This window comes from Acartia tonsa, chromosome 7 (assembly GCF_053477335.1).
Source record: "Acartia tonsa isolate MP-2025a chromosome 7, ASM5347733v1, whole genome shotgun sequence".
Taxonomy (NCBI): domain Eukaryota; kingdom Metazoa; phylum Arthropoda; class Copepoda; order Calanoida; family Acartiidae; genus Acartia; species Acartia tonsa.
Window position 1 is genome coordinate 11,832,182 of NC_137266.1, and position 26,042 is coordinate 11,858,223.

The window sequence follows — 26,042 nt, forward strand, 5'->3', positions numbered from 1 at the left end:
AGTTTTAGGTAACTTAAAAAAACAAAAAAAAATTTAAAAAAACAAAAAAAAAAATTCTCATTTTTTTGAAAATACAGGGTGTCCAAAAAATATAAAAATTGTAATCTGGTCAGAAAACACAATGGCCTAACACCAGACAGGCCAGCCAATTTTGAAAATAAAAAACGTACATAACATACACAAAAAAAATACGTTACGTATATAAAAAAATTAAAAAAACGTACAAAAAACGTACATTCCTAATAAAAATAAGTTAAATAATTTCCTAGTTACCTATTATCAATACATTTAAGTCTACTAGCAGCTACCTGTAAAGGAGAACCATAGCGAACTGACAGACACAAGATATCCTCTTACTCTATTTAAAAGAACTAGCGTCTACGCTCCTAAAGGCCTCTAGGGGCACTTGAGGAGGGGAGAGTTGAATTCAATAAAAAAACATGGATGACAACATACATAAGTAGCGAAGCTCAAAAGTTATTTATAGACATCTGGAAAAAAATTAACTTAAAATCAGTGAGCAATTAAAATTCATTTTTGGGGGGAGGAGGTAGTTTTTTTTCTAAAGTCAATTTCTCTTGGGAGGGTGGATGGTGACACTCTTCCCCAAAATAGTTATAAAACTTTCAAAAACCTATGAGAAGCTATCCTGTTAAGGAGAACCATATCGGTTCCGTGGTTAGCGAGATTCTTTGGTACAAACAAACAGACATCCTGTTATTATGTACAAAGTATATCCTATTATAAGGACCAGCGACTACGCCCTTAGAGGCCTCTAGAGGAATTTGATTAGGGGGGGGGGGGAGTTGAATTAAAAACCCATTTTTTTATTTAAAAATAAAAAGTAAAAAACAAGGATGACAACATCCTTAAGTAGCGAAGCTCAAAAGTTATGAATGAAAATCTGAAAACTATATAAACTATAGAGTAGTGTCGTAAAAAATAAGCATTTAACTTATTTAAATAAATCACAAAAACTTTATAAAAATATACAATAACGTGAAAATCTAGAAATAAATTCAGCCCCCCAACCAATAAGCAAATCTCAAAGAAATTTAGTGGAAGTATTAAGAATGAAAACTAATACAATCCCTGAAAATTACAACCGTCTATCAGGAATATGAGTAGAGAAAATCACAAAAACCTATACATGTAGCGGACGGCTCACCTTGGCTTTTGTGGGGTCCGTACACTAGGTCTTGTTAATTTTATCCTTTACTGTGGGCTGATCATTTTATTTTTATCAGCTTTTTTATGTTTGTAGTCTGGAAATATGAGAGCAGTTTTATACACACGGTAATCCGGTTACAAATAACCTACAATAAAAAAGATAATATTAGTTGTAGGTTATGTACAATTTACTAGAGGGTGACCAAGTTGCAATTATAAAAGAAAATAAAATAATAAAAAAGGAAATAAAAGAAATAAAAGCTAAAATACAATAGTAAAGGCAGGGTTAAAGTTAACTATATGTTTTGAGATGCTACACTTTATTGTAATCAACAAAGAATTCACTAATGTCTGTTGTAATTGTCTATTTAGGAATATGAGCAAAATTTACTTACATGGCTCCATCAGATTTAGATTTGATTCCAGGTTTGAATAGTACAGATCAATATCCCCAAGTGGCGTTGTTTGGGTTGGTGAAGGTTCCTTGTTAATGATCTTTTGAGTAATTTTGTTGTTGGTCTCAATAGGTTTTAATTTAGCTGATCTTGTTGTATTTCCTACAAAGAAAACAATTGTAAGAGTCATTCAAGTTAAACTTCTTTATTGTAAGTAGATTCCAAATATCATTGTTGAATATTTAATTAAATCTTTGAAACAAATAAAGGCCTTGGTAATAGAAAAGAGTATAATATTCTATACCTTTTTTATAGTGTGTTAAGCTGCCCCTTTACAGGCAGGGCACACTTCAGCTTGTTGTCCGCTTAAACAGAGCTTGTTTTCCGCTACTAGGCTTGAATGTCAGCTGGGGTCTTACTGGTTTTAGGGGTCTTTCCGGCTTTAGGGGTCTTTTTAGTCCATACAGGATCTCAGCTACTGATTTGAACAACCACCTAAAAAGAAATAGCATTATTTAAAGCTACATCTAGTGGTTGGGTTTATAATTTAAGGTTAAGTAAATTTAAGCTCAATATTCCAATGATTTCACTTTAATGTAGGTTAGACTTTAGAATAACCTTTGATTTAATTCATATGAGTTCGTATTTTAATGTAGGTTTGACTTTATAATAGCATTTGATACTCGTTCAATAAAATGTAGGTTTGACTTTAGTGTAGCATTTGATACTCGTTTCGATAAACTGTAGTTTGAGTTTAGTATAGCAATTAAGGTTCATTTCGATACAATGTAGTTTGACTTTAGTATAGCATTTGATACTAATTTCGATAACTAAATTTACCTCAAGGTGATTACAAAATTAATAATATAAAATGATTTACCTATTATGGCCACCCTTATAATTAAATATTACTTATTGATTCATTTACTTTACTTTCTGAAAAATATAAAAAGAATTTAATTTGCTTTGCTTTTTACTTTTGAGTTTAAGTGCATTTTTAACAATATATCCTATTTACAATTACATAAAAAGTTCATTTGCCAAACTGTTATTTTACGGCTTAATTTCAGGACAATTTTTCATAGATGAACTAGTAAAGAGAAGAAAAGGTTTAAGGAATAAAATGTAGACAATCCTTCAAAGAGGAACTAGTAAAGAGAAGTTGTAGATTTAAGAAATAAAAATGTATATTTGAACTATTTTGGGTGGCTATGTGGAGTAGATTGAAGGCATTCTGTAGGCTGTATATTGGGATTTTTCTGTCTTACACTTTCACAAGTTCTCCTCTTAGTCCTTTCTCGAAGACAGTGTGCCTACACACACAAGTTGGTAAAAACCATATGCCTTATCTTCATATCTTTTCTCCATGGTCTCAACGTAAATCAGTCTCTCAACTAGCTTCGCCCTTTATCTTGAATCTTCGCCCCTTTTATTCATCTTAGTAATCTCGAAGGCAGTGTGACTACACACACAAGTTGGTTAAAACCACATGCCTTATCTTCAAATCGTTACTCCATGGTTTCAGTGTCAAGCTCTCAACTGTGCCAAGGGTCTCCTAAAGAGTCACAATCAATATTTGTCCATTACAATACATCTAGGAATCGATCTAGCACTGCAACAAATAGACAAACCTTAAAGAAAATATGTAGAATGTGAATTTATTTATTCCCTGAAAATTTCAGCTGTCTATCTTGAATAGAAGTCGAGAAAACCATGAAAAAAAGAAAATCTAGGAATAGATCTTCTAGCACCCCAACCAAAAGGCAAATCTCAATGAAAATATGTAGAATGTGAACTTATTCAATCAAAAAACAGGAGACGAGAAAATCACGTTTCTCCTATAGCATAACGGACTGACAAAGTGATTATAGAGTAGCTTCGCTAATAAATTTTTTATTGAGGGAGGGGGGAGTAGACCACCCCCATTTCTGATTTCAATTTTAAAAAGAAAGAGAAAATAGGGGAAGTAATTTCTCTTGGGAGGGTGGTTGTACTTTCTCCCAGGACCTATGAGAAGCTACCCTGTAAAGGAGAACCATATCGGTTTAGCGGTTAGCGAGAACCTTCGGTAAAAATAAACTGACAGAGAGACATACATCCTGTTATTACGTACTAAGTATATTCTATTAAATAAAGTAGTAAGTTTTTTGTCTGATGCTTAAGATTTTCATAACTACTTCATACAGTTACCGAAATGGTTTTAGGCTATTTTTCTACCATTTTGAATACAGGTTCTTGAAGGGATATGGAAGGACAGAGAAAATAGCCTACAACCTCACAATGATCATGTCGGTTCAGCAGTTAGCGAGATTCTTCGTTACAGAAAAAAAGGATTTATAGGATAAATATATAATAGGATATAAGGTTATTTTGTCTATTGCTAAAGATCTCAGAAAATACTAGTCTTTGATACAAAGTAAATCAGTGCCTGTCTGTCTAAAGCTTAAGATCTTGGTAACCACTGAACAGATTGGGTTCTAATCATCAGGGAATATATCTACTGGTCCTGTGGTAGTTTTAGGCTATTTTCTTAGAGTGTGGGAAACCCACCCTCCAAAAAAATAAACCACCCCTCAATTTATTTTTATAAACTAATGCAAATCAGCGGGGTGGGGGAACCCCCACCGCACCCTGGGGCGAAGCCTAAATGAAAAAAATAATCACAATCTTTTTTTATATTTTTTTTGGACAAATTTCCAACAAACGATTCTATAAAAGAGATGACGAAGCCTCTAGAGGCTAGGGGCGAAGCCTCTAATCCTAGTAGAAAGTAAAAAGCTTTAAGTGTCCCTTCCCCAAAGAAAAAAAAGAAAAAACCATCACAGGACTATTAGGTATATTCCATAAAGAGTAGAGCCCAATAGGTTCAGTGGTTACTGAGATATTAAGCTTCTGATATACAGACGGACAAGCAGACGGACAGACATCATTCTACTTTGTATTATAGATAATATACTATTTTTGTAATACTTTTTGTACAAATACAAATAAATATACAAATACTTTTATACTTATATTTGATTCTTATTCTTTAAAAACTGAAGATACCAAAAAATAAGACTTCTTAATCCTAAACTGAGCACCATATGATATCTCGGAAAATTTACCCAAGTATATAAAGAATTTGAAAAAAATTATCGTAAAATCTATTAAAGGGGTAGTTGCATGAAATGCATTTAAACTTGAATTTAGTCAACTGCATATCTCTTTCTGTTCAATAGTTTAAACTAAATCTATAGGACATATATTTCAATTCCATAAATTTAAACTGTAAGTTTTATTAACATATATGCATAATTTACCTACATATTTTTGTTCTATGAAAATTTAAGATAATATTGAATTTATTTAATATAATACACCTATAGTTTTTGTTAAAATTTTGGTACAAAACATACAAATCACTTTTCTGCTAATATTTGATTCTTATTATTTAAAAAAAAAACGTAAAACGTACAAAAATACAAATTTCAAAATACGTTACGTACACATATCAAAATAACGTCCAGAACGTACACAGATTCGATGCGTAACGTACAAAACGTACACTCTGGCCAGTCTGTAACACACTTAGATACTTTGTATGCTAATTTGAAAAAAATAATCAATTTGGACCAATTTTTAGCTCTACAGACGCAAAAATCCCTTTTACAGGGTGTTTCAAAAATTTCTCAGGTGTCCAAATTTGGAGTTACCACGCCAAATTTACTTCATATGTGTTGTAAAATGGATGATATTCACTCTCAAGGCAAGAAATGGGCAAACTTCGTTTCCTGACAGTGTCAAAAGTTTAAAAAACCTGTTTTGACATTTTTCTTGGGACACCCTGTAATTCATGATTTTTGTGATTTTAAAGACAAATTCTATATTGTACGCATCTGGGGGATTAATTTGATATATAAAACATGTATGTAAGTTGAAAATTAATGTAAAAATTTTAAACTTGAAAATCATGAAAAAATGCCTTTTTTTCATTGTGAAAACACCACAGTGAGAAAATGCGCGAAAAATCGGACTTTAAATGGATTAAAAAGGTTAAAAATCACCCAGCCCTTAGTTTTATGACCAAATGAAGGGGACTGGAAGTTTTTATCAAAATCTGAGACCTCATGCAGAAAAATGTTTTTTTCGTAAATAATGTGCCAAATATTAATTGATTACCATTGCAAACTAGACTGTAATACATTTATTACCATAAATGGTCAATCATACAAACAGAATGGGAAATAAAAAGGAATTTCAAACAGACAAAGACATTTGTTTATTTAGTCATTCGTGATTCAGTTCTATATTATGATTGTCGTATTTTGTTGATGACGTAATTCACCCAAGCAATAAACTTTACTATTTCAAACTGAATGTGTTCACTTTCTAGCTAATATTATAGACGAATTATTCCTTCATTATTCATCTAGATTCTTTATATCTATTCTGGCATAAAAAAAAAATTTATTCTTTTTGCAGCTAAAATTTCGAGAGTACCCAAACTTGTTAGAATTGGCGGTTTCCGTGCGGCTGCCGAGCTCTCAGTAATACAAAACAATGAATACAAAACTTTTTAAACCTTTTATAATTTTTCTCGTATTCATTCGAATCCGTTGGATAGGCACCGGTTCTCATACATACTAAAAAAACTATGTCTAGCTTCGTATTATATCCAGCTTTCTACGAATATAAAAGTGTACAATCATAACATTAAAACCAGTTTATTAGACCGTGCCTTTGGCACCTCGGGGCTAAAAAACTTGTTTTCATCTTATAATTGTACATTCTATATCCGCGGAAAGCTGTTTATAATACGATGCGAGAAATAACTATTAAGATTCTAACATAATTCAATGCATACCTGTTTTATTAGCGAATCTACTCTATTATTGAAAATGTCCGTCTGCCAATTAGATACATTAATAGGGTGGAAATGTGAATGTCTCGGCTGCTATTTAAGATATACGGCTGAATTCCTTTTACTAATTAGAATATAGTATATAAAGGGAGGGGGGGGGGGAGGTTTTAATGCAACCATCTCGTAATCAATGTATAAATGGCACTTAGAATTCGAATTTCGAAGTTGGAAAAGTAACGGCTAACGGCTGGCAGCTCAGCCGCTTAGTAATTTTTTGGCTTTTTCTATGGAAATAAATCACGAAACCTCTCTCCACATAATGCTCTTTTCCGATCCAAAAAGTTTTTTAACGATTCTAGCCGGTAGTTGCTGGTACTAGAAATCTAAAAAAAATATTTTTTGTATCATTTCACATGATTTAAAGCAAAAATATGTTTTAAAATGTTGATTTCTACGTAATTTTTGACAGATTTGCCCTAAAAATAGCCAAAAAACGGCTAAACGGCTGAGCCGTTAGCTGTTACTTTTTCAACTTTTTGTTCGATTTAGGGAAAATAGACCTACCAAGGATTACTCATGCAAAATTTCAGATCGAAATTCGAATTCTAAGTGCCATTTATACATTGATTACGAGGTGGTTGCATTAAACCCCCCCCCCCCCCTTATTTGGCCCATCAGTCTATCGGTAATGCTCCGACGATCATTTAAGTTACTCGGCGGCTTTTAGAGATAGACGGCTATTTTTTTCGGGTGAAGACTTTCCTAATCGATGAGCATCTACTCTATAACTCACTTTGTCTGTCAGTCTGTCTATAATGCTCTAGAGTGCAACAATTTCTATAGTAAATTTTTTCTCTTTCAGTATTTAATATGTGAATCTTCGTTTGACTGTCAGTCAGTTTCTTTTCATTTGCTTTGCTGTTCTTATTTTAACATTTATTAGCTTCGCTTTTTATGAATGTTGTCATCCTTGTTTTACTATGATTATATAAATATCTAAACAATCTTTAAAAATAATCATCAAACTTCAATATAAAGGTGAAGTAGCTATATTTCTTAATAACAATGCGTCATAAAAATTTATTAAAAATAACATCTACAAATGGATATATTATTACTTGGAGCTTACACCAGATTTTACTGTTCTTTATTAAATTGAAAAATGCAGCGGGCTTAAATGACGATTCGCTCCTTTATCCCATTCCCTTCACTCCTAATAAATGAGTTCTATATTAGCAAGCAAGCTAAATTGATGAATATTTTCCCTGTCATAATATCCACGTATATCCTACATCCTTTCCTTTAGAAAATTATAAAATCAAACAAATGCTCATTTTTTTCAACGTGCATTTTTTTGCCAGGTTTCTCATTTTTTGCCAGAAGAGATAAATTAGCAAAAACGGCCGGCAATTTGTCTCTAAAGGGGTGAGGGCATAAGCAAGTATTATAGAGGAATTTTACACCTTATAATAATAAGCCCTATAAGAAATTAGTACGAGTATATATAAAAGAATAATTAAGTATTTCAGATGGATAGTAAGGTAAGTCAAATAAATAATATCGGTTGTGATATAATAATTATTTATCGCATTAAAAGTATTATAGACAGCGGTTTCGGTGCCATACTTATCTATTGTGGAGTCTCCAAACGGCGGGGCACAACGCCGGCGCGAAGTTCGGCGAAGGCGGTCGCAGCAGCAGATAAAAAGCAGCGGATTTGGCCAATACAGTTGGCTTGTTAGCTGGTGGTCAATATATTTATTACCACTTCAAAATATCAAAAATGGTCAGTTATATACAGAATAATACATAGAATAGATAGATAAGAATAGAGGGGTGACAATTAGAGGTAGGGGGTAAAAGGGAAGACTAGGTTAGTCTTTCGACAACAAATAGGATGTGTGGGTGTCAATCTGCCTATGTGAGAAAAGAGGGCTTTGAACCCTTGTCCCCAGCAGTTGTGGTGTTGATGGCTTTGCAGTCGAGGGGGAAGGCCAGGTAAAATGAGGGGTTTCAAAGTTTTGAGGGGGTAAAATGAGGCTTTCCTAAGATTTAAGGGGGGTAAAATGAAGGATTTCAAAGATTTTATTTTTTTTTTGGGAAGGGGGTGGGTTAAAATGAGGGGGGTTTCCAAGTTGGAGTGGGGTAAATTGAGGGGTTTCAAAAATTTTAGGAGGGTAAAATGAGGGGTTTCAAAGATTTGAAGGGGATAAAGGGTGTTTTCCCCTCTTTTAATAACTCTTTTCTTCCTTACTCTATGGTTTATAGTTATTTCCCTGTGGGAATGGAAATTAAATATTCTTTATGCATTGTTCAACAGGGATATAAAGGGATAAGACAATGGCCGATATTTTGATGTACATCCCCAAAGATGATACACAAAATACCCCTTCTGTAGGTTACAATTAGAGGTTGGACACTCAACAAATTAACCAACCAAACAAAATTAAATACAAGTCCTTTGGGTTGTTTGGAATTCGTTATCATAAGAATTTGGAGACTAGTGTAATAAATAGCCTAATGTCCCCTCCCTCCCTCCCTGATTGTTCAACCTATGAATAATGTTTCAACCCTTACTTATTTTGATATCCTTACATAAAAGTAACTGGATGTCTGTCCCTGAAGATCTCACCTTCTTATGGGTCGTCCCTGGAAAAAAATACTCCCCTCCAAATTATTTTAAAATTGAAATAGAAAGTGGAAGGTCAACTTACCCCCCCATTACTCCCACCCTCGTCTTACCTCTGGGTTAATTACCGATGGTATTGTAATAAAAAAAAATATTATTTAAATAAAACATTTATTTCAGACTTCTAGTCTAAGTACTAATAGCAACCGAGAAATCTTATTTTATTTTATATTACTTAACTAAGAGATGAACAGACGGACGTACATTTATAATTAAAGAGTATCTTCGTTAGGTACTAAGAAAAAAAATTGTTGCATAATATATTTTATTCGCTTTACACAATAAATTTTATTTCTTATTTTTAATTAACAACATTCTGAGATAAAAGTATATTTGATATCGTCAAATTACCATATAATATTCCTTTACATTTAATTTTCATTAAAAAGTGCAAAAAATATCTTAGTTTTGTTTCTTGGTTAAAATTAATATAATCAGAAAGAGATGGGACAATGGGCTGTTTAATACACTAGTCCCCAAAGTTTTATAATAACATTTTTTATTTAACAACTTTGGAGACCTTAGTGAATTTTGTTTGGATGGTTTATTATTTTTAGTTGATTGTTCAAATGTTTTAACCACTAATTGAAATCTACAGAAGGGGTAATTTTGTGATTCATCATTGGGGAATTATATCAATTTATTGGCCATTGTCTTATCCCTTTAGATCCCTGAATAAAATAGTGTTTAAGACAATTAAATTTTAAGTAAACTAAATTTCTGTTTCTTTATTCTCTGTTTTGAAAGTTTTTAATGATTGAACAAATAAACATGAAAACTAAACAGAAAACAAGCACAAATGTTAACATAAGCAGCGCAGCTAGTAAACTTAATTCATTTGTTTGAAACAAAGCATTTAAAAAACAATTTATCTAAATAGTAGGTATCTTAAATTCGAAAAATATAATGATGTTATTTTATACTAGTGGCTGCCAGGGAATTAAAGGGATAAAACTATGGCCGACTAATTAATGTACATCCCCAATGTTAATACACAAAATAACCCCTTCTGTAGATTACAATTAGTGGTTGAAACGTATAGACATTTAATTCAATAAACCAACCAATTAAAATTCATACAAAGTCCCGAAAGTTGCTAACGAATAAGAAAACGTTATTTCTAAACCTTGGGGGACTTGTGTAATATAAAGCTCATTGTCCCCTCTCTCTGAGTGACTGCGCCCCTAGCATCTAGTGGCACTGTATTCGTAGGGGGAGAATTATGGCCAAAAGATAGCCTAATAACATCCAAAGACTTGAATCGAAAAATAAAATAGCTAAAAACAATCTGTGGACTTGTTTGAAGATTTTCTAAAATCGGTTTAGTAGGTTATTTTAAGCTGCAGACAAAAAAAAACTTACTACTTTATATAAAAGGATGGAGGCGTAACTCTAAAGAACATACAATAGTGAATTAAAAAGTAGCTCCGCTACTAAAAACAAGTTGTAAACTAAAACATTTAACAACAAACAATAAAATTGTAAAATTTGAGTATTTTTCTGAGTTTTTTTGGGAGGCAATTTTAAGAATTAAAATTTTCATTCTTAAAATATTTTTATGATCAAAAATGTTTAATATAACTAAACATAAAACTATAAATTTAAATCAAGTATGAAGGGAAAATGATCTTGAAATATAAAAGAATTTTTAGGCAGCCACTGTCGTATATTAGACAATTAGCCGCCAAAGAAACATATAAAGCAACTGAAACAGCTGCTGAGCTGATGATTAAAGAGACTTTGCAGCCTTTTTTTTATATTTTGTGCAGCTTAGAAACATTTTAAAAGCATCTTTTTTTTAAATCTAAAATTTGGGGACTAGTTATTTATCTTATCGAATTGTATTATAGACACCTTTTTGCGGTTATTAAAATAAAAATAATAAGATTAAAACCTGGGCTAACAAAACTGGTATTAATACCTATTATTTTTTTAATATTCGTAGAAAACTGGCTATAATACGATGCAGTACATAATATTTTAGTATAGCTGAAAACCAGTTCTAGTCCACTGGATATTAATCGGTTTCGTAGCCATACTGGAAATTAATTTAATTATCTTGTTTCTTAGATCTTCCCTTCATCCCTGGCGTAAATTATTAAAAATGCACTTTCTACGAGACATAAAATTTTATAGGAGCTATAATTTATATTTCGAGATTAAAATTATTCTAGAGTTGAAATTTTGAGATGGTTATAGTACCATTTATCTAATCCGGCTTCGGGTGTGGGCCCAGTGGAATAATCCTAAAATATATCATAATTAATTACTAACACAAAAGTAGAAAATGTCTGTCCGTCCATCCGGATGTAGCCTCTCTAAGAAATCTGAAAGCGCTGAACCGATTGGGCTTTGTTTCTAATGAAATATTCCCACTAGTTATACCATGATTTTCTTGATTCTTGAGATAAACCACAACTATTGATTGATTGCTTACCTCTGTCCTATTAAAAATATGCGCAGCATCCTCTCTTGAGATGACATTAGCTGCTCCTTCAACTGCCACACAACCGGTTTCAAGTGGCCCACCATCAACACTAAAAAACAAACGAAAAGTTAGAGACATTTAGATAAACCAATGATGACAATATCCATAAAAGTGAAGCTTTGAAATCAAACGGTAGAACAAACGCATATGAACAATTGTAGAATGTCAAACTTAAACAGCAGAGTATTAATTCAAAAGTATAAACAAAATTGTATATTAACTTGCAGCAAAATAACGTAAATAGAGGATTCTTTTTGAAGACATACTTACACTTTTGGACTTCGATTATAGAGATGATTCGCTTAAAATATTGTGCCTTGTTGTCCCAGGAAACATTGTTAAATAAAGTTGATTATGAAAATTGAAATTATATAAAAAAAAAAGTATAATAATAAGTAAATTGGACGTACGACGTTCGAACATTCTGGTAAATTGCTTTCTGAATCTATAAGAAAAAAAATAAGAGCTAACAGTGACGTACGAATGGACATACATACAGACACTAATTATAGAAAAGCTTAGCTTTCAAAAAAATATATAATAAAGACTTTAAAACTAGAGCTGGCAATCCGTCAAATTTTTGGATCGGATTCGGATTCTTACAAGAATCCGTCAAAAAAAATGGCGGATTCCCGCGGATTCCGGATTCTTTTTTTGGCGGATTCCGGATTCTAGCAATATTTTAAAAGGTTTTTCTCGTATTCATTCGAATCCGGTGGATAGGAACCGGTTCCCACCTCAGGGCTAAAAAAACTGGTTTTAATCTCATAATTGTACTTTCTATATCCGCGGAAAGCCGTTTATAATACGATGAGAGAAATAAGTATTTTTTTTTTAAATAAAAAATTAAGTGCTACATATGTCCTAAAAATTAATTCCAAAATTGACCAAAAATTTGGCGGATACCGGATCCCGGATACGGATTGCCAACCCTATTTAAAACTATCAAATAAACATATGAAACCTGGGTGTGGCGAGACCAACTAGCTGCTTCCAATATAAATGTGTTTCTTCGATTATCTATTTTAAAAAGTCATAACATATAAATTGCTTAAATTGGATAATATCTCATTTCTAAGCGATGCCTCATTACGCACCGCTTCTTAAGATGATTTGAAAATCATTTTGCATGGCCTACGTTCTAATTAGAGATAAATAACAATGATGATTACCCTCAACTATGATAAATAAATACCCCTTTAGTATTAAAATTGCTTGAAGTAAAATTGATACAGTATCACCTAGTACAAACTAACACACTCTCAAGATTTCCGGCTAACGAATGACAGGACTGGTATATAGATATAAAACATTTCGATGTCTGTCCTCTCTTCTTAAAGTAAAGTATATAATTTGTGTCCAGTAGGATCTAGAACTACTAGACAATCTGAATCCAGTGCACTTTTAAGTCATGAAGGTGCAACATTTTCTCTATCATCCTTTTAAGAAAATTATTTCTAGATCAATTTTAAAATGACTTCATTGTATCTAGAGAATAATTTTCTAATATCCAATGCATATCTTTGTTGAATAGAATCTCTTTTATCCACTCTGTCAAAAGCCCATAAACATTCTTATAATAAAGTAACAGGATTTCTGTGAATGTGTGTGACTCTGTACCGAAGAATCTCGCTAACCGCTAAACCGATTTGGTTATCCTTTACAATGTAACTTCTCATAGGTGTAATGCTATTTTGGGGAACGTTACCACCACCCTCTAGACAGAAATCGCCAAAAATCCTAAAAAACACAACTATCGCCACCTAGCGAGATTTTTGACATTTTTCTGGCATCCAGCTGCTATATGAGATAGATGATTTTTTTATGTTTGACTTTTTTCCTGATGAGCAAACTGTGCATCCTTGAATTCTCCGTTAAATGCAAATTTATTCTCCGGCTTTCCATCCGCCATCTTGTAAATCCTACAATAATCAAGATGTCAGTTAAGTACTTCGGAGTTGAAAACAAGCTTTGCTGAAGAGTAAATTTATTCTTTTTTGTTAAGACATAAACCGTACAAAGAAAAGGGGGAGGGGGAGTGTCGTAAAAATGTTTCAGCCGCCGCCGCCGATTTTGTTTTGAAAGATACCAGAACTTATTGACACAACCAAAAAGGTTTTCCAAATTATCTCTAAAACTAAGGGAGTAGCACCTAAAATAAAATTGCTGGTATGTCGTGTTAGGACTCCGGAGGCAACCCCCCCCCCCCCCCCCCACGTTTAAAATATATCCAAGACTTAAAAAGAATCCAGCAAGGGACACCGCGCATTTTTTTTTTAATTTTCCAGCGTTTTAGAATATACAAAGACGGAATTTGCAAACCTTCTTAAATCAAATAATATCAAAATATGTTTTAAATTTGTGACCTAAACCATTCTCTTGTAGACTCAAGAAAACCAGGCATTTCTCTCTCAATATCGTCCAGATTGTTAATCTTTTCAGCCAATGGATCGGTGACATCTGAAATAAAAGGTTATAATCAAAGCCATGTATATTGTATAACCAACAACCTTAGTAGACAGTCCACACAAAATTTTCTAATAATAATAAACAGCTAAAGCGAAACATTTCTAGATTTAGGGTGTGTCTGGGGGTAGTAACAGTTTGGAGCATAAATTTAACATGTTAGAAACCACCTATCGTTTTCAACCCTTTCATGAAGAATCCTGTAGTAATAAGGAATAGTTTCAGTATCAATTGTATTATCATTATCAGAAAGTATATTCTGTTGATATTCTTGTTCATGGTCATATAAGAATATATTTATCATAGAGAAAAAATTGATCTTCCCCAATTTTTCTATCTGTTTCAAAGATAGATCAATTTAAGATAAAATATACATTCAATGTTAGTTTGTAAAATTACCTATGACAAGAATCTTCCAATCTGTTTCACCATCATCTACCAGTGCAAGGATACCAAGAACTTTTACCTTGATATTAAAAGACATATCAGCTTATTATTCAACTATTATTAAATATTTAAGTATATAATATAGAGGTTAGGAAAGCCCATCAGGTTTAGTGCCTCGCAGGACAGGACCCTTTAGGACTCAAGCTCCCCGCAGGATCCCAAACCATAGTTTGTGTGATTAACCATTGTTTTTTCCAAAATTGAACTAGAATATGGTCTTACGAGAAACCTAACAAAAATACCCAATAATCTCTTAAGGAAAATATTATTTCGGCCAAAAAAATGAAAAGAAATACCTAATTTGATAATTAAATAAATACCTCTAAAACGTCTCCTCTTTTAGCAACTCTACCTCCAATTTCACAGATATCCACTGGATCATTATCGCCCTGAAAAATGCAATTATTTTTTTAAGAGCGCATCCAGTAAAGCAATTAAAATAAATTTATTTCAGGGAGGGAGGGGACATTTAACTATATTAGATATTTACCCAAAGTTTTAAAACCACGTTCTTTTATTCGTTGAATTGAAAACTATGGTGACTTTATTAAATATTGATTGGTTGGTAAAAAAAACTTTTTCTAAACTTTTATATATATCTAGAGACTAATTTAAGGGTTAATTTTGTTTATCATAAATAGATATGCAATGTGTATCAATAAATCGTCCATTATCTTTTCCCTTAAAATTAATTTAAAGTGAAAGTGTGTGAATGTGTGTGTGGACATGACTATATAATCCTCCAAAATCTATGAGAAGAGGGGCTTTGGTAAAAATGCAAATTTGACAAACTACGCAAACTAAATAGGTATGCAAATACAAACGAACAAATATTTGTGAAACAGCCAAAAATTTAAGTAATACTAAATACTTTCATTGGCTTGAACAAAATATAAATGTTAATTTTGATCTACTAATCACGCATCTAAAGGGATAAAAACAATGGCCGATAAATTGATGTACATTCCCGTTGATGATAAACAAAATTAACCCTTTTGTAGATTGCCCTTTGTGGTTGAAACGTTAGGACATTCCACTTAATAAACCAACCAAACAAAATTTTAAAAAAGTCCTTAAAGTTGTTAAGCCAACAAATTAGAAAATATCATTATGAAGCTTTAAGGGAACTAGTGTAATAAAGAGCCCAATGTCCCCTCCCCTCCTGTTTATTAATAGAGTCTAAATTATAAATATTTAAAAGAAATTAAACAAAAGTTTGCTAACAAATATTCAATGCATTTTTTCTTGCTGCTTTGTATGTTACACTTGTTTTTATAAAAATTCTTTCAATAATCTTGAATACATTAAATTAAAAGATAATGCTTTGACAATTTTAAGCCTTTTCAAGGAAGCTATGATCAAAATTAATGTTTATATTAACAGGATGTCGGTTTGTTCGTGTCGATGGATCTTGCTAGAATCTTCGATTTTTTTATATATCTCTACCATCAAAAGGTAAACCGTCCATAAATTAAAATATTACATAGAATTTGTGAGAAAGTTTAGAGCGTGTTCTATCAAGTTTTGAATCCTTGTAATGCTTATTAAAACCTTACTTGCAGGCTGGCCAGCCAATTTTGAAAATAAAAAACGTACATAACGTACACAAAAAAATACGTTACGTACATAAAAAAAGTAAAAAACGTACAAAAACGTACATTCCTAATAAAAATAAGTTAAATAATTTCCTAGTTACCTATTATCAATACATTTAAGTCTACTAGCAGCTACCTGTAAAGGAGAACCATAGCGAACCGACTGACACAAGATATCCTATTACTCTATTCAAAAGAACTAGCGTCTACGCTCCTAAAGGCCTCTAGGGGCACTTGAGGAGGGGAGAGTTGAATTCAATAAAAAAAAACATGGATGACAACATACATAAGTAGCGAAGCTCAAAAGTTATTTATAGACATCTGGAAAAAAATTAACTTAAAATCGCAATTAAAATTCATTTTTGGGGGGAGGAGGTAGTTTTTTTTCTAAAGTCAATTTCTCTTGGGAGGGTGGATGGTGATACTCTTCCCCAAAATAGTTATAAAACTTCCAAAAACCTATGAGAAGCTATCCTGTTAAGGAGAACCATATCGGTTCCGTGGTTAGCGAGATTCTTTGGTTCAAACAAACAGACATTCTGTTATTAAAGGGTGTTTAAAAAAAAACCAATCGCTTTACTCTTTTTAACATAAACCCTACAGTTTTAGTCAAAAACTAACAAAAAATGACACAAATCATGTCCAAGCAATGACAATGAGAAAGCACTATTGAATTTTGATTTCTACTCACCTCTCCTGAGCACTACAGCTCGAGTCCTAGCCTTTGTGTAGAATTTTTTCCTTACATGGAGATAAAAAATCAACAAATCGTCTTAAATACTTAAAATCTTGTAGATAGACCCCATAATGTTTAGAATTTTTGATGGAGCATGTAAAGACCTTTCTATAGACATCTTAACCAGGTTTCTAACTCAATCCTAGCCAATTTGGCATTAAAAAGACAGACCCATCAAACATTTAGACATGACAGGTCTCTCCAGTTCTTGATGTGTGACAGATCTTTCTTTTTGATGTCAAAATGGCTAAGATTGTGTTAGAAACCTGAGTAAGGTGTCTATAGAAAGATATTGACATGCCCCATAAAAAATTCTAAACATTATGGGGCCTATCTACAAGATTTTAAGTACTTAAGACGGTTTGTTCTTTTTTTTAAAAGACAGAGCAGTCATGTCTCAATGTTTGATGGGTCTGTCTTTTTAATGCCAAATTGGTTAGGATTGGGTCAGAAATCTGATTAAGGCGTATATAGAAAGGTCTTTACATGCTCCATCAAAAATTCTAAACATTATGGGGTCTATCTACAAGATTTCAAGTACTTTAGACAGTTTATTCTTTTTAAAAAAAGATAAAACTGTCTTAATTTGTAATGAAATATGCACTATCCACGTAGAGAAAAATTTTCCACAAGGGCTAGGACTCGAGCTGTACTGCTCAGGAGAGGTGAGTAGAAATCAAAATTCAATAGTGTTATCTCATTGACATTGCTTGGACATGATTTTGGTCATTTTTTGTTAGTTTTTGACTAAAACTGTAGGATTTATGTTGAAAAGAGTAAAGCGATTGGTTTTTTTTTAAACACCCTTTATGTACAAAGTATATCCTATTATAAGGACCAGCGACTACGCCCTTAGAGGCCTCTAGAGGAACTTGATTAGGGGGAGGGGGGAAGTTGAATTCAAAAACCCATTTTTTTATTTAAAAATAAAAAGTAAAAAACAAGGATGACAACATCCTTAAGTAGCGAAGCTCAAAAGTTATGGATGGAAATCTGGGAACTATACAAACTATAGAGTAGTGTCTTAAAAAATAAGCATTTATCTTATTTAAATAAATCACAAAACCTTTTAAAAATATATAATAACGTGAAAATCTAGGAATAAATTCAGCCCCCTAACCAATAAGCAAATCTCAATGAAATTTAGTGGAAGTATTAAGAATGAAAACTAATACAATCCCTGAAAATTACAACCGTCTATCAGGAATATGAGTTGTGAAAATCACAAAAACCTATACATCTAGGAATCGATCTAGCACTGCAACAAATAGACAAACCTTAAAGAAACTTTTTGAAAATATGTAGAATGTGAATTTATTTATTCCCTGAAAATTTCAGCCGTCTATCTTGAATAGAAGTCGAGAAAACCATGAAAAAAAGAAAATCTAGGAATAGATCTAGCACCCAACCAAAAGGCAAATCTCAATGAAAATATGTAGAATGTTAACTTATTCAATCAAAAAACAGGAGCCGAGAAAATCACGTTTCTCCGATAGCATAACGGACTGACAAAGTGATTATAGAGTAGCTTCGCTAATAATTTTTTTAGTGAGGGAAGGGGGAGTAGACCACCCCCATTTCTGATTTCAATTTTAAAAAGAAAGAAAAAATAGGGGAAGGGTTGTGATTTTTGGGTATAGTCCTTTCCATGACATCGCTCCATATGGGGCGATGATTTTCTATAGCTCCTTCAAGGAGCTATAGCATAGCCTCTTATCATATGGAGCGATGTGATAGCCCCTTTTAAGGAGCGTTCATATCGCCTCTTATGATAAGAGGCTATGCTATAGCTCCTTCATGGCCTCTTAATAGCTCCTTTGAAGGGGCGTTAATATCGCCTCTTATGATAAGAGGCTATGCTATAGCCCCATGATGGCTCCTTCATAGCCTCTCCATCGCCCCTCCGTAGTCCCTTACCTTAATTTATATAACAACCCACTTAATGGCCCCTACATCGCTCCTCCATCGCCCCTTCTCCAAATTTATATTACATTGTACTTTGATGGCCCCTACATCGCTCCTACATCGCCCCTACATCGCTCCTACATCGCTCCTTCATCGCTCCTTCTCCAAATTTATATTAAATTGTACTGTGATGGCCCCTACATCGCTCCTACATCGCTCCTTCTCCAAATTTATATTAAATTGTACTGTGATGGCCCCTACATCGCTCCTACATCGCTCCTTCATCGCTCCTACATCGCCCCTTCATCGCTCCTTCTCCAAATTTATATTACATTGCAACTTGATGGCCCCTACATCGCTGCTACATCGCTCCTTCATCGCTCCTACATCGCCCCTCCATCGCTCCTACATCGCTCCTTCTCCAAATTTATATTAAATTGTACTGTGATGGCCCCTACATCGCTCCTACATCGCTCCTTCATCGCTCCTACATCGCCCCTTCATCGCTCCTTCTCCAAATTTATATTACATTGTACTTTGATGGCCCCTACATCGCCCCTCCATTGCCCCTCCATCGCTCCTACATCGCCCCTCCATTGCTCCTTCATCGCTCCTTCTCCAAATTTATATTACATTGTACTTTGATGGCTCCTACATCGCCCCTCCATCGCTCCTACATCGCCCCTCCATCGCTCCTACATCGCTCCTTCTCCAAATTTATATTAAATTGTACTGTGATGGCCCCTACATCGCTCCTACATCGCTCCTTCATTGCTCCTACATCGCCCCTTCATCGCTCCTTCTCCAAATTTATATTACATTGCAACTTGATGGCCCCTACATCGCTCCTACATAGCTCCTCCATCGCTCCTCCATCGCTCCTTCATCGCTCCTACATCGCCCCTTCATCGCTCCTTCTCCAAATTTATATTACATTGCAACTTGATGGCCCCTACATCGCTCCTCCATCGCCCCTTAATAGCCCCTTACCTTAATTTATATAACAAAGCTCCTATATGGCCTCTCTATCGCCCCTTAATAGCCACTTAATTTAATTATATAACATTGCCCCTACATAGCCTCTCCATCGCCCCTTAATAGCCCCTTACCTAAATTTATATAACAAAGCTCCTATATAGCCTCTCCATCGCCCCTTAATAGCCCCTTACCTTAATTATGTAACATAGCCCCTACATAGCCTCTCAATCGCCCCTTAATAGCCTCTTACCTTAATTTATATAACATAGCCCCTATATAGCCTCTCCATCGCCCCTTAATAGCCCCTTACCCTAATCTATATAACATAGCCCCTACAAAGCCTCTCCATCGCCCCTTAATAGCCCCTTACCTTAATCTATATAACAAAGCTCCTACATAGCCTCTCCATCGCCCCATAATAGCCTCTTACCTTAATTATGTAACATAGCCCCTACATAGCCTCTCCATCGCCCCTAAATAGCCCCTTACCCTAATTTATATAACATAGCCCCTACATAGCCTCTCCATCGCCCCTTAATAGCTCCTTACCTTAATTTATATAACATAGCCCCTACATAGCCTCTCCATCGCCCCTTAATAGCCCCTTACCTTAATTTATATAACATAGCCCTACATAGCCTCTCCATCGCCCCTTAATAGCCCCTTACCTTAATTTATATAGCATAGCCCCTACATAGCCTCTCCATCGCCCCTTAATAGCCTCTTACCTTAATTTATATAATCCTTACCTTAATATATATAACATAGCCCCTACATAGCCTCTCCATCGCCCCTGAATAGCCCCTTACCCTAATTTATATAACATAGCCCCTACATAGCCTCTCCATCGCCCCTTACCTTAATTTATATAACATAGCCCCTACATCGCCCCTCCATCGCTCCTACATCGCCCCTTCATCGCTCCTTCTTCAAATTTATATTAAATTGTACTGTGATGGCCCCTACATCGCTCCTACATCGCTCCTTCATTGCTCCTACATCGCCCCTTCATCGCTCCTTCTCCAAATTTATATTACATTGCAACTTGATGGCCCCTACATTGCTCCTACATAGCTCCTCCATCGCTCCTCCATCGCTCCTTCATCGCTCCTACATCGCCCCTTCATCGCTCCTTCTCCAAATTTATATTACATTGCAACTTGATGGCCCCTACATCGCTCCTCCATCGCCCCTTAATAGCCCCTTACCTTAATTTATATAACAAAGCTCCTATATAGCCTCTCCATCGCCCCTTAATAGCCCCTTACCTTAATTATGTAACATAGCCCCTACATAGCCTCTCAATCGCCCCTTAATAGCCTCTTACCTTAATTTATATAACATAGCCCCTATATAGCCTCTCCATCGCCCCTTAATAGCCCCTTACCCTAATCTATATAACATAGCCCCTACAAAGCCTCTCCATCGCCCCTTAATAGCCCCTTACCTTAATCTATATAACAAAGCTCCTACATAGCCTCTCCATCGCCCCATAATAGCCTCTTACCTTAATTATGTAACATAGCCCCTACATAGCCTCTCCATCGCCCCTAAATAGCCCCTTACCCTAATTTATATAACATAGCCCCTACATAGCCTCTCCATCGCCCCTTAATAGCTCCTTACCTTAATTTATATAACATAGCCCCTACATAGCCTCTCCATCGCCCCTTAATAGCCCCTTACCTTAATTTATATAACATAGCCCTACATAGCCTCTCCATCGCCCCTTAATAGCCCCTTACCTTAATTTATATAGCATAGCCCCTACATAGCCTCTCCATCGCCCCTTAATAGCCTCTTACCTTAATTTATATAATCCTTACCTTAATATATATAACATAGCCCCTACATAGCCTCTCCATCGCCCCTAAATAGCCCCTTACCCTAATTTATATAACATAGCCCCTACATAGCCTCTCCATCGCCCCTTAATAGCCCCTTACCTTAATTTATATAACATAGCCTCTACATAGCCTCTCCATCGCCCCTTAATAGCCCCTTACCTTAATTTATATAACATAGCCCTACATAGCCTCTCCATCGCCCCTTAATAGCCCCTTACCTTAATTTATATAGCATAGCCCCTACATAGCCTCTCCATCGCCCCTTAATAGCCTCTTACCTTAATTTATATAATCCTTACCTTAATATATATAACATAGCCCCTACATAGCCTCTCCATCGCCCCTGAATAGCCCCTTACCCTAATTTATATAACATAGCCCCTACATAGCCTCTCCATCGCCCCTTAATAGCTCCTTACCTTAATTTATATAACATAGCCCCTACATAGCCTCTCCATCGCCCCTTAATAGCCCCTTACCTTAATTTATATAACATAGCCTCTACATAGCCTCTCCATCGCCCCTTAATAGCCCCTTACCTTAATTATGTAACGTAGCCCCTACATAGCCTTTCCATCGCCCCTTAATATCCCCTTACCTTAATTATATAACATAGCTCCTACATAGCCTCCCCATCGCCCCTTAATAGCCCCTTACCCGATTTTATATAACATAGCCCCTAAATAGCCTCTTCATCGCCCCTTAATAGCTCCTTACCTTAATTTATATAACATAGCCCCTACATAGCCTCTCCATCGCCCCTTAATAGCCCCTTACCTTAATTTATATAACATAGCCCTACATAGCCTCTCCATCGCCCCTTAATAGCCCCTTACCTTAATTTATATAGCATAGCCCCTACATAGCCTCTCCATCGCCCCTTAATAGCCTCTTACCTTAATTTATATAATCCTTACCTTAATATATATAACATAGCCCCTACATAGCCTCTCCATCGCCCCTAAATAGCCCCTTACCCTAATTTATATAACATAGCCCCTACATAGCCTCTCCATCGCCCCTTAATAGCCCCTTACCTTAATTTATATAACATAGCCTCTACATAGCCTCTCCATCGCCCCTTAATAGCCCCTTACCTTAATTTATATAACATAGCCCTACATAGCCTCTCCATCGCCCCTTAATAGCCCCTTACCTTAATTTATATAGCATAGCCCCTACATAGCCTCTCCATCGCCCCTTAATAGCCTCTTACCTTAATTTATATAATCCTTACCTTAATATATATAACATAGCCCCTACATAGCCTCTCCATCGCCCCTGAATAGCCCCTTACCCTAATTTATATAACATAGCCCCTACATAGCCTCTCCATCGCCCCTTAATAGCTCCTTACCTTAATTTATATAACATAGCCCCTACATAGCCTCTCCATCGCCCCTTAATAGCCCCTTACCTTAATTTATATAACATAGCCTCTACATAGCCTCTCCATCGCCCCTTAATAGCCCCTTACCTTAATTATGTAACGTAGCCCCTACATAGCCTTTCCATCGCCCCTTAATATCCCCTTACCTTAATTATATAACATAGCTCCTACATAGCCTCCCCATCGCCCCTTAATAGCCCCTTACCCGATTTTATATAACATAGCCCCTAAATAGCCTCTTCATCGCCCCTTAATAGCCCCTTACCTTAATTTATATAACATAGCCCCTACATAGCCTCTCCATCGCCCCTTAATAGTCCTTTACCTTAATTTATATAAAATAGCCCCTATATAGCCTCTCTATCGCCCCTTAATAGCCAATTTATATAACATAGCCGCTACATAGCCTCTCCATCGCCCCTTAATAGCTCCTTACCTTAATTTATATAACATAGCCTCTCCATCGCCCCTTAATAGCCCTCCATCGCCACTTAAAAGCCCCTTACCTTAATTTATATAACATAGCCTCTACATAGCCTCTCCATCGCCCCTTAATAGCCCCTTATATCCTCCTTCAAAACAGTTATACACCTTCCCAGGATCTATTGGAAGCTACCCTATAAAGGAGAACCATATTGGTTCTGCAGTTAGCGATCTTCTTTGATACATACAGACAATGATCCTGTTACTTTTTATAAGGATTAAAAATAAAATGGCCTAAAGCCATCTCATTACCCATAGGAAGCTTCACTGTAAAGGAGAACCATGTCGGTTTAGTGGTTAGCAAGGTACAGACAGACATACATACAGACAAAGATCCTGTTACTTTATTATAAGGATTAAAATAAAATAGTTATTAACCTCCCCAGGACCTATGAGAAGCTACCCTATTAAGGAGAACGATCTCAGGACCTATAGGAATCTTCACTGTAAAGGAGAACCATATTGGTTCATCGGTTAGCAAGATCCTTCGGTACAGACAGACATTCATACATACAGACAAAGATTCTGTTAATTTATTTTAAGAAATACAGATAAAATTGTTATAAACCTTTCCAGGCCTAAAACCATCTCAGGACCTAATTTCTGCCGTTGACAACTCGAGTTAAGTTACTATATTATTTTTACAATGTTTAACTTATCTGTTATTATTGGCTGACGAAAAGTTTGGGCAAAAAAAAATTTATTCTTCAATGAAATATCTCTCCAGTATAATTTTGCCAAGTGCTAATTTATTAAGAATAAAGTTTGCCACAAATTTACCAAAAAATCTCATTGTCATTTCGCCAGGGAGGATTAGGATAGTTCCCAAAGTGTTATAAGTTGGCTTATCCAAGAGTGCTGTCTAGTCTCCAAAGTTTTATAATACCGTTTTCTTATTCGTTAGATTAACAACCTTGGGGACTTTTTATTGTTTTGTGATTGTTTAGTTCATTAAGTTGAGTGTCTAAATGTTTCAACCACTAATTCTAAACTAAAGAAGGGGTAATTTTGTGAATCATCAATGGGAATAATTAATATATAAACATACATATATATACAGTGTTTTTTTTTATGAGAGCATTTTTGAAAGCAATTTTACCCTACTTATAGTTATCAGAATTTAATGATTAATGGCTTATTCTCTTCGTTTTTTATAACCATTAACAGAAAAGCAAAAAAATATTTCAGTTTTTATTTAAAAAGTACAGTAAATTCAAAATTTCAAAACATGGGTGTCAACATCTAAAATAGTTATTTCTCGCATCGTATTATAAACGGCTTTCCGCGGATATAGAAAGTACAATTATGAGATTAAAACTAGTTTTTTTAGCCCCGAGGTGCAGAAGGCACCGGCTAAAAAAACTGGGTTTAATCTTATGATTGTACATATCTATATTCGTAGAAAGCTGGATATAATACGATGCTAGACATAGTTTTTTCGTATGGATGAGAACCGGTTCCTATCCACCGGATTCAAATGAATACGAGAAATGGTTTTAGCGCATTTTTCTTATGCTCAAATCTTCTACCCTTTCCAAGAATGGAGGGAGTACATTGGGGGGCCAGTATTCCCTCTCTGGTTGAGATATGGCCTTCAAATTTCAAAATGTTCTAGTACATGTCACAAGTAGTATCTATATAAATTTTTAGCTCAATATCTCAACTTTGAAGCGTTTTGCAGCCATTCTTGCAAAGGTAGATTATAAGAAAAATGCACTAAAACCATTTTTAGATGTTGACACCTAAGTTTTAAATTTTTTAATTTACTGTACTTTTTGAATAAAAACTGAAATATTTTTTGCTTTTCTATTAAAGGTTATAAAAAAGAAGAGAATAAGCCATTAATCATTAAATTCTAATAACTATAAGTAAGGTAAAATTGCTTTCAAAAAAGTTCTCATAAAAAAACACACTGTATATATGTATATATATCATTTTATCGACAATCGTCTTATCCCTGTAGATCTCTGATTATCAGAGCATTTTTGAAATATTTGCTGCTTATTTTTTGGCTGCCTTTGGCAAAATAATTTTTTTTCATAAAAAATGTATACAAAATTATCGTATTAATTTGGTAAATATATCATTGCACTTGAATTATTTTTAAGTCACTAACGGCTAATCCCATAGATGACCCTAGGAGTACTTTAATGAATAGATGTGGTGGAGAGGGGGGGGAGGGGGAAGGTTAAGAATTTAAGGGAAGTGATACCTTCCGGGGGCTGAAAGTGTTAGTCCCCTCCCCAAAATGAAAACTTTTCCTGCGAGTAAAATAAGCTTCAATGTAAAGGAGAAGCATATCGGTTCAGTTGATACTGATAAACATCCTGTTACTTTAATGTAAATATTAGTTTAAGGATAGTCTGTATAATCTCAGGGATAAAGGAAACATTAGGCAATTTTTACAATAGTCTCCAAAGTTTTATAATGAAGTTTTCTTATTCGTTGGCTCAAAACTTTGGGGACTTTTGTCATATTTTGGTTGTAGTGTTGCAATTTTGTGTATCGTTATTAGGGATGGATAAAAATTTATCGGCCATTGTCTTATTCCTTTAGATCCTTGGTATAATCAACTGAATAACAGTTCCAACAACAAAAATTAAGATATTG

At 34.6% G+C, this 26,042-nt stretch overlaps 1 protein-coding gene and 1 long non-coding RNA gene across 3 annotated transcripts in view; both read right to left on the reverse strand.

The window, feature by feature from the left end:
• Positions 1-1,144: 1,144 nt before the first annotated feature.
• On the reverse strand, positions 1,145-3,158 carry LOC145324832 (uncharacterized). Its single transcript, XR_013881334.1, has 3 exons — positions 2,446-3,158; positions 1,566-2,060; positions 1,145-1,316 (listed from the first exon to the last, which is right to left on the reverse strand). It is a non-coding gene; the product is annotated as an uncharacterized LOC145324832 (long non-coding RNA).
• Positions 3,159-9,395: 6,237 nt separating this feature from the next.
• Positions 9,396-26,042, reverse strand: part of LOC145324831 (uncharacterized) — an 84,614-nt gene continuing 67,967 nt past the window's right edge. Inside the window, exons 10-17 of one of the 2 annotated variants that reach the window (XR_013881333.1) lie at positions 14,819-14,887; positions 14,451-14,517; positions 13,952-14,045; positions 13,426-13,507; positions 12,550-12,605; positions 11,535-11,634; positions 10,503-11,343; positions 9,396-9,984 (exon numbers count right to left, since the gene is read on the reverse strand). Coding sequence is in view for 1 of the 2 variants with exons in the window: in XM_080167507.1 (XP_080023633.1) it covers positions 11,263-11,343; positions 11,535-11,634; positions 12,550-12,605; positions 13,426-13,507; positions 13,952-14,045; positions 14,451-14,517; positions 14,819-14,887 (549 nt within the window). In the remaining variant the exon portion in view is untranslated. Of the gene's footprint in view, positions 11,344-11,534; positions 11,635-12,549; positions 12,606-13,425; positions 13,508-13,951; positions 14,046-14,450; positions 14,518-14,818; positions 14,888-26,042 lie in introns of both variants that reach the window. The other variant, XM_080167507.1, reaches the window with a different exon arrangement.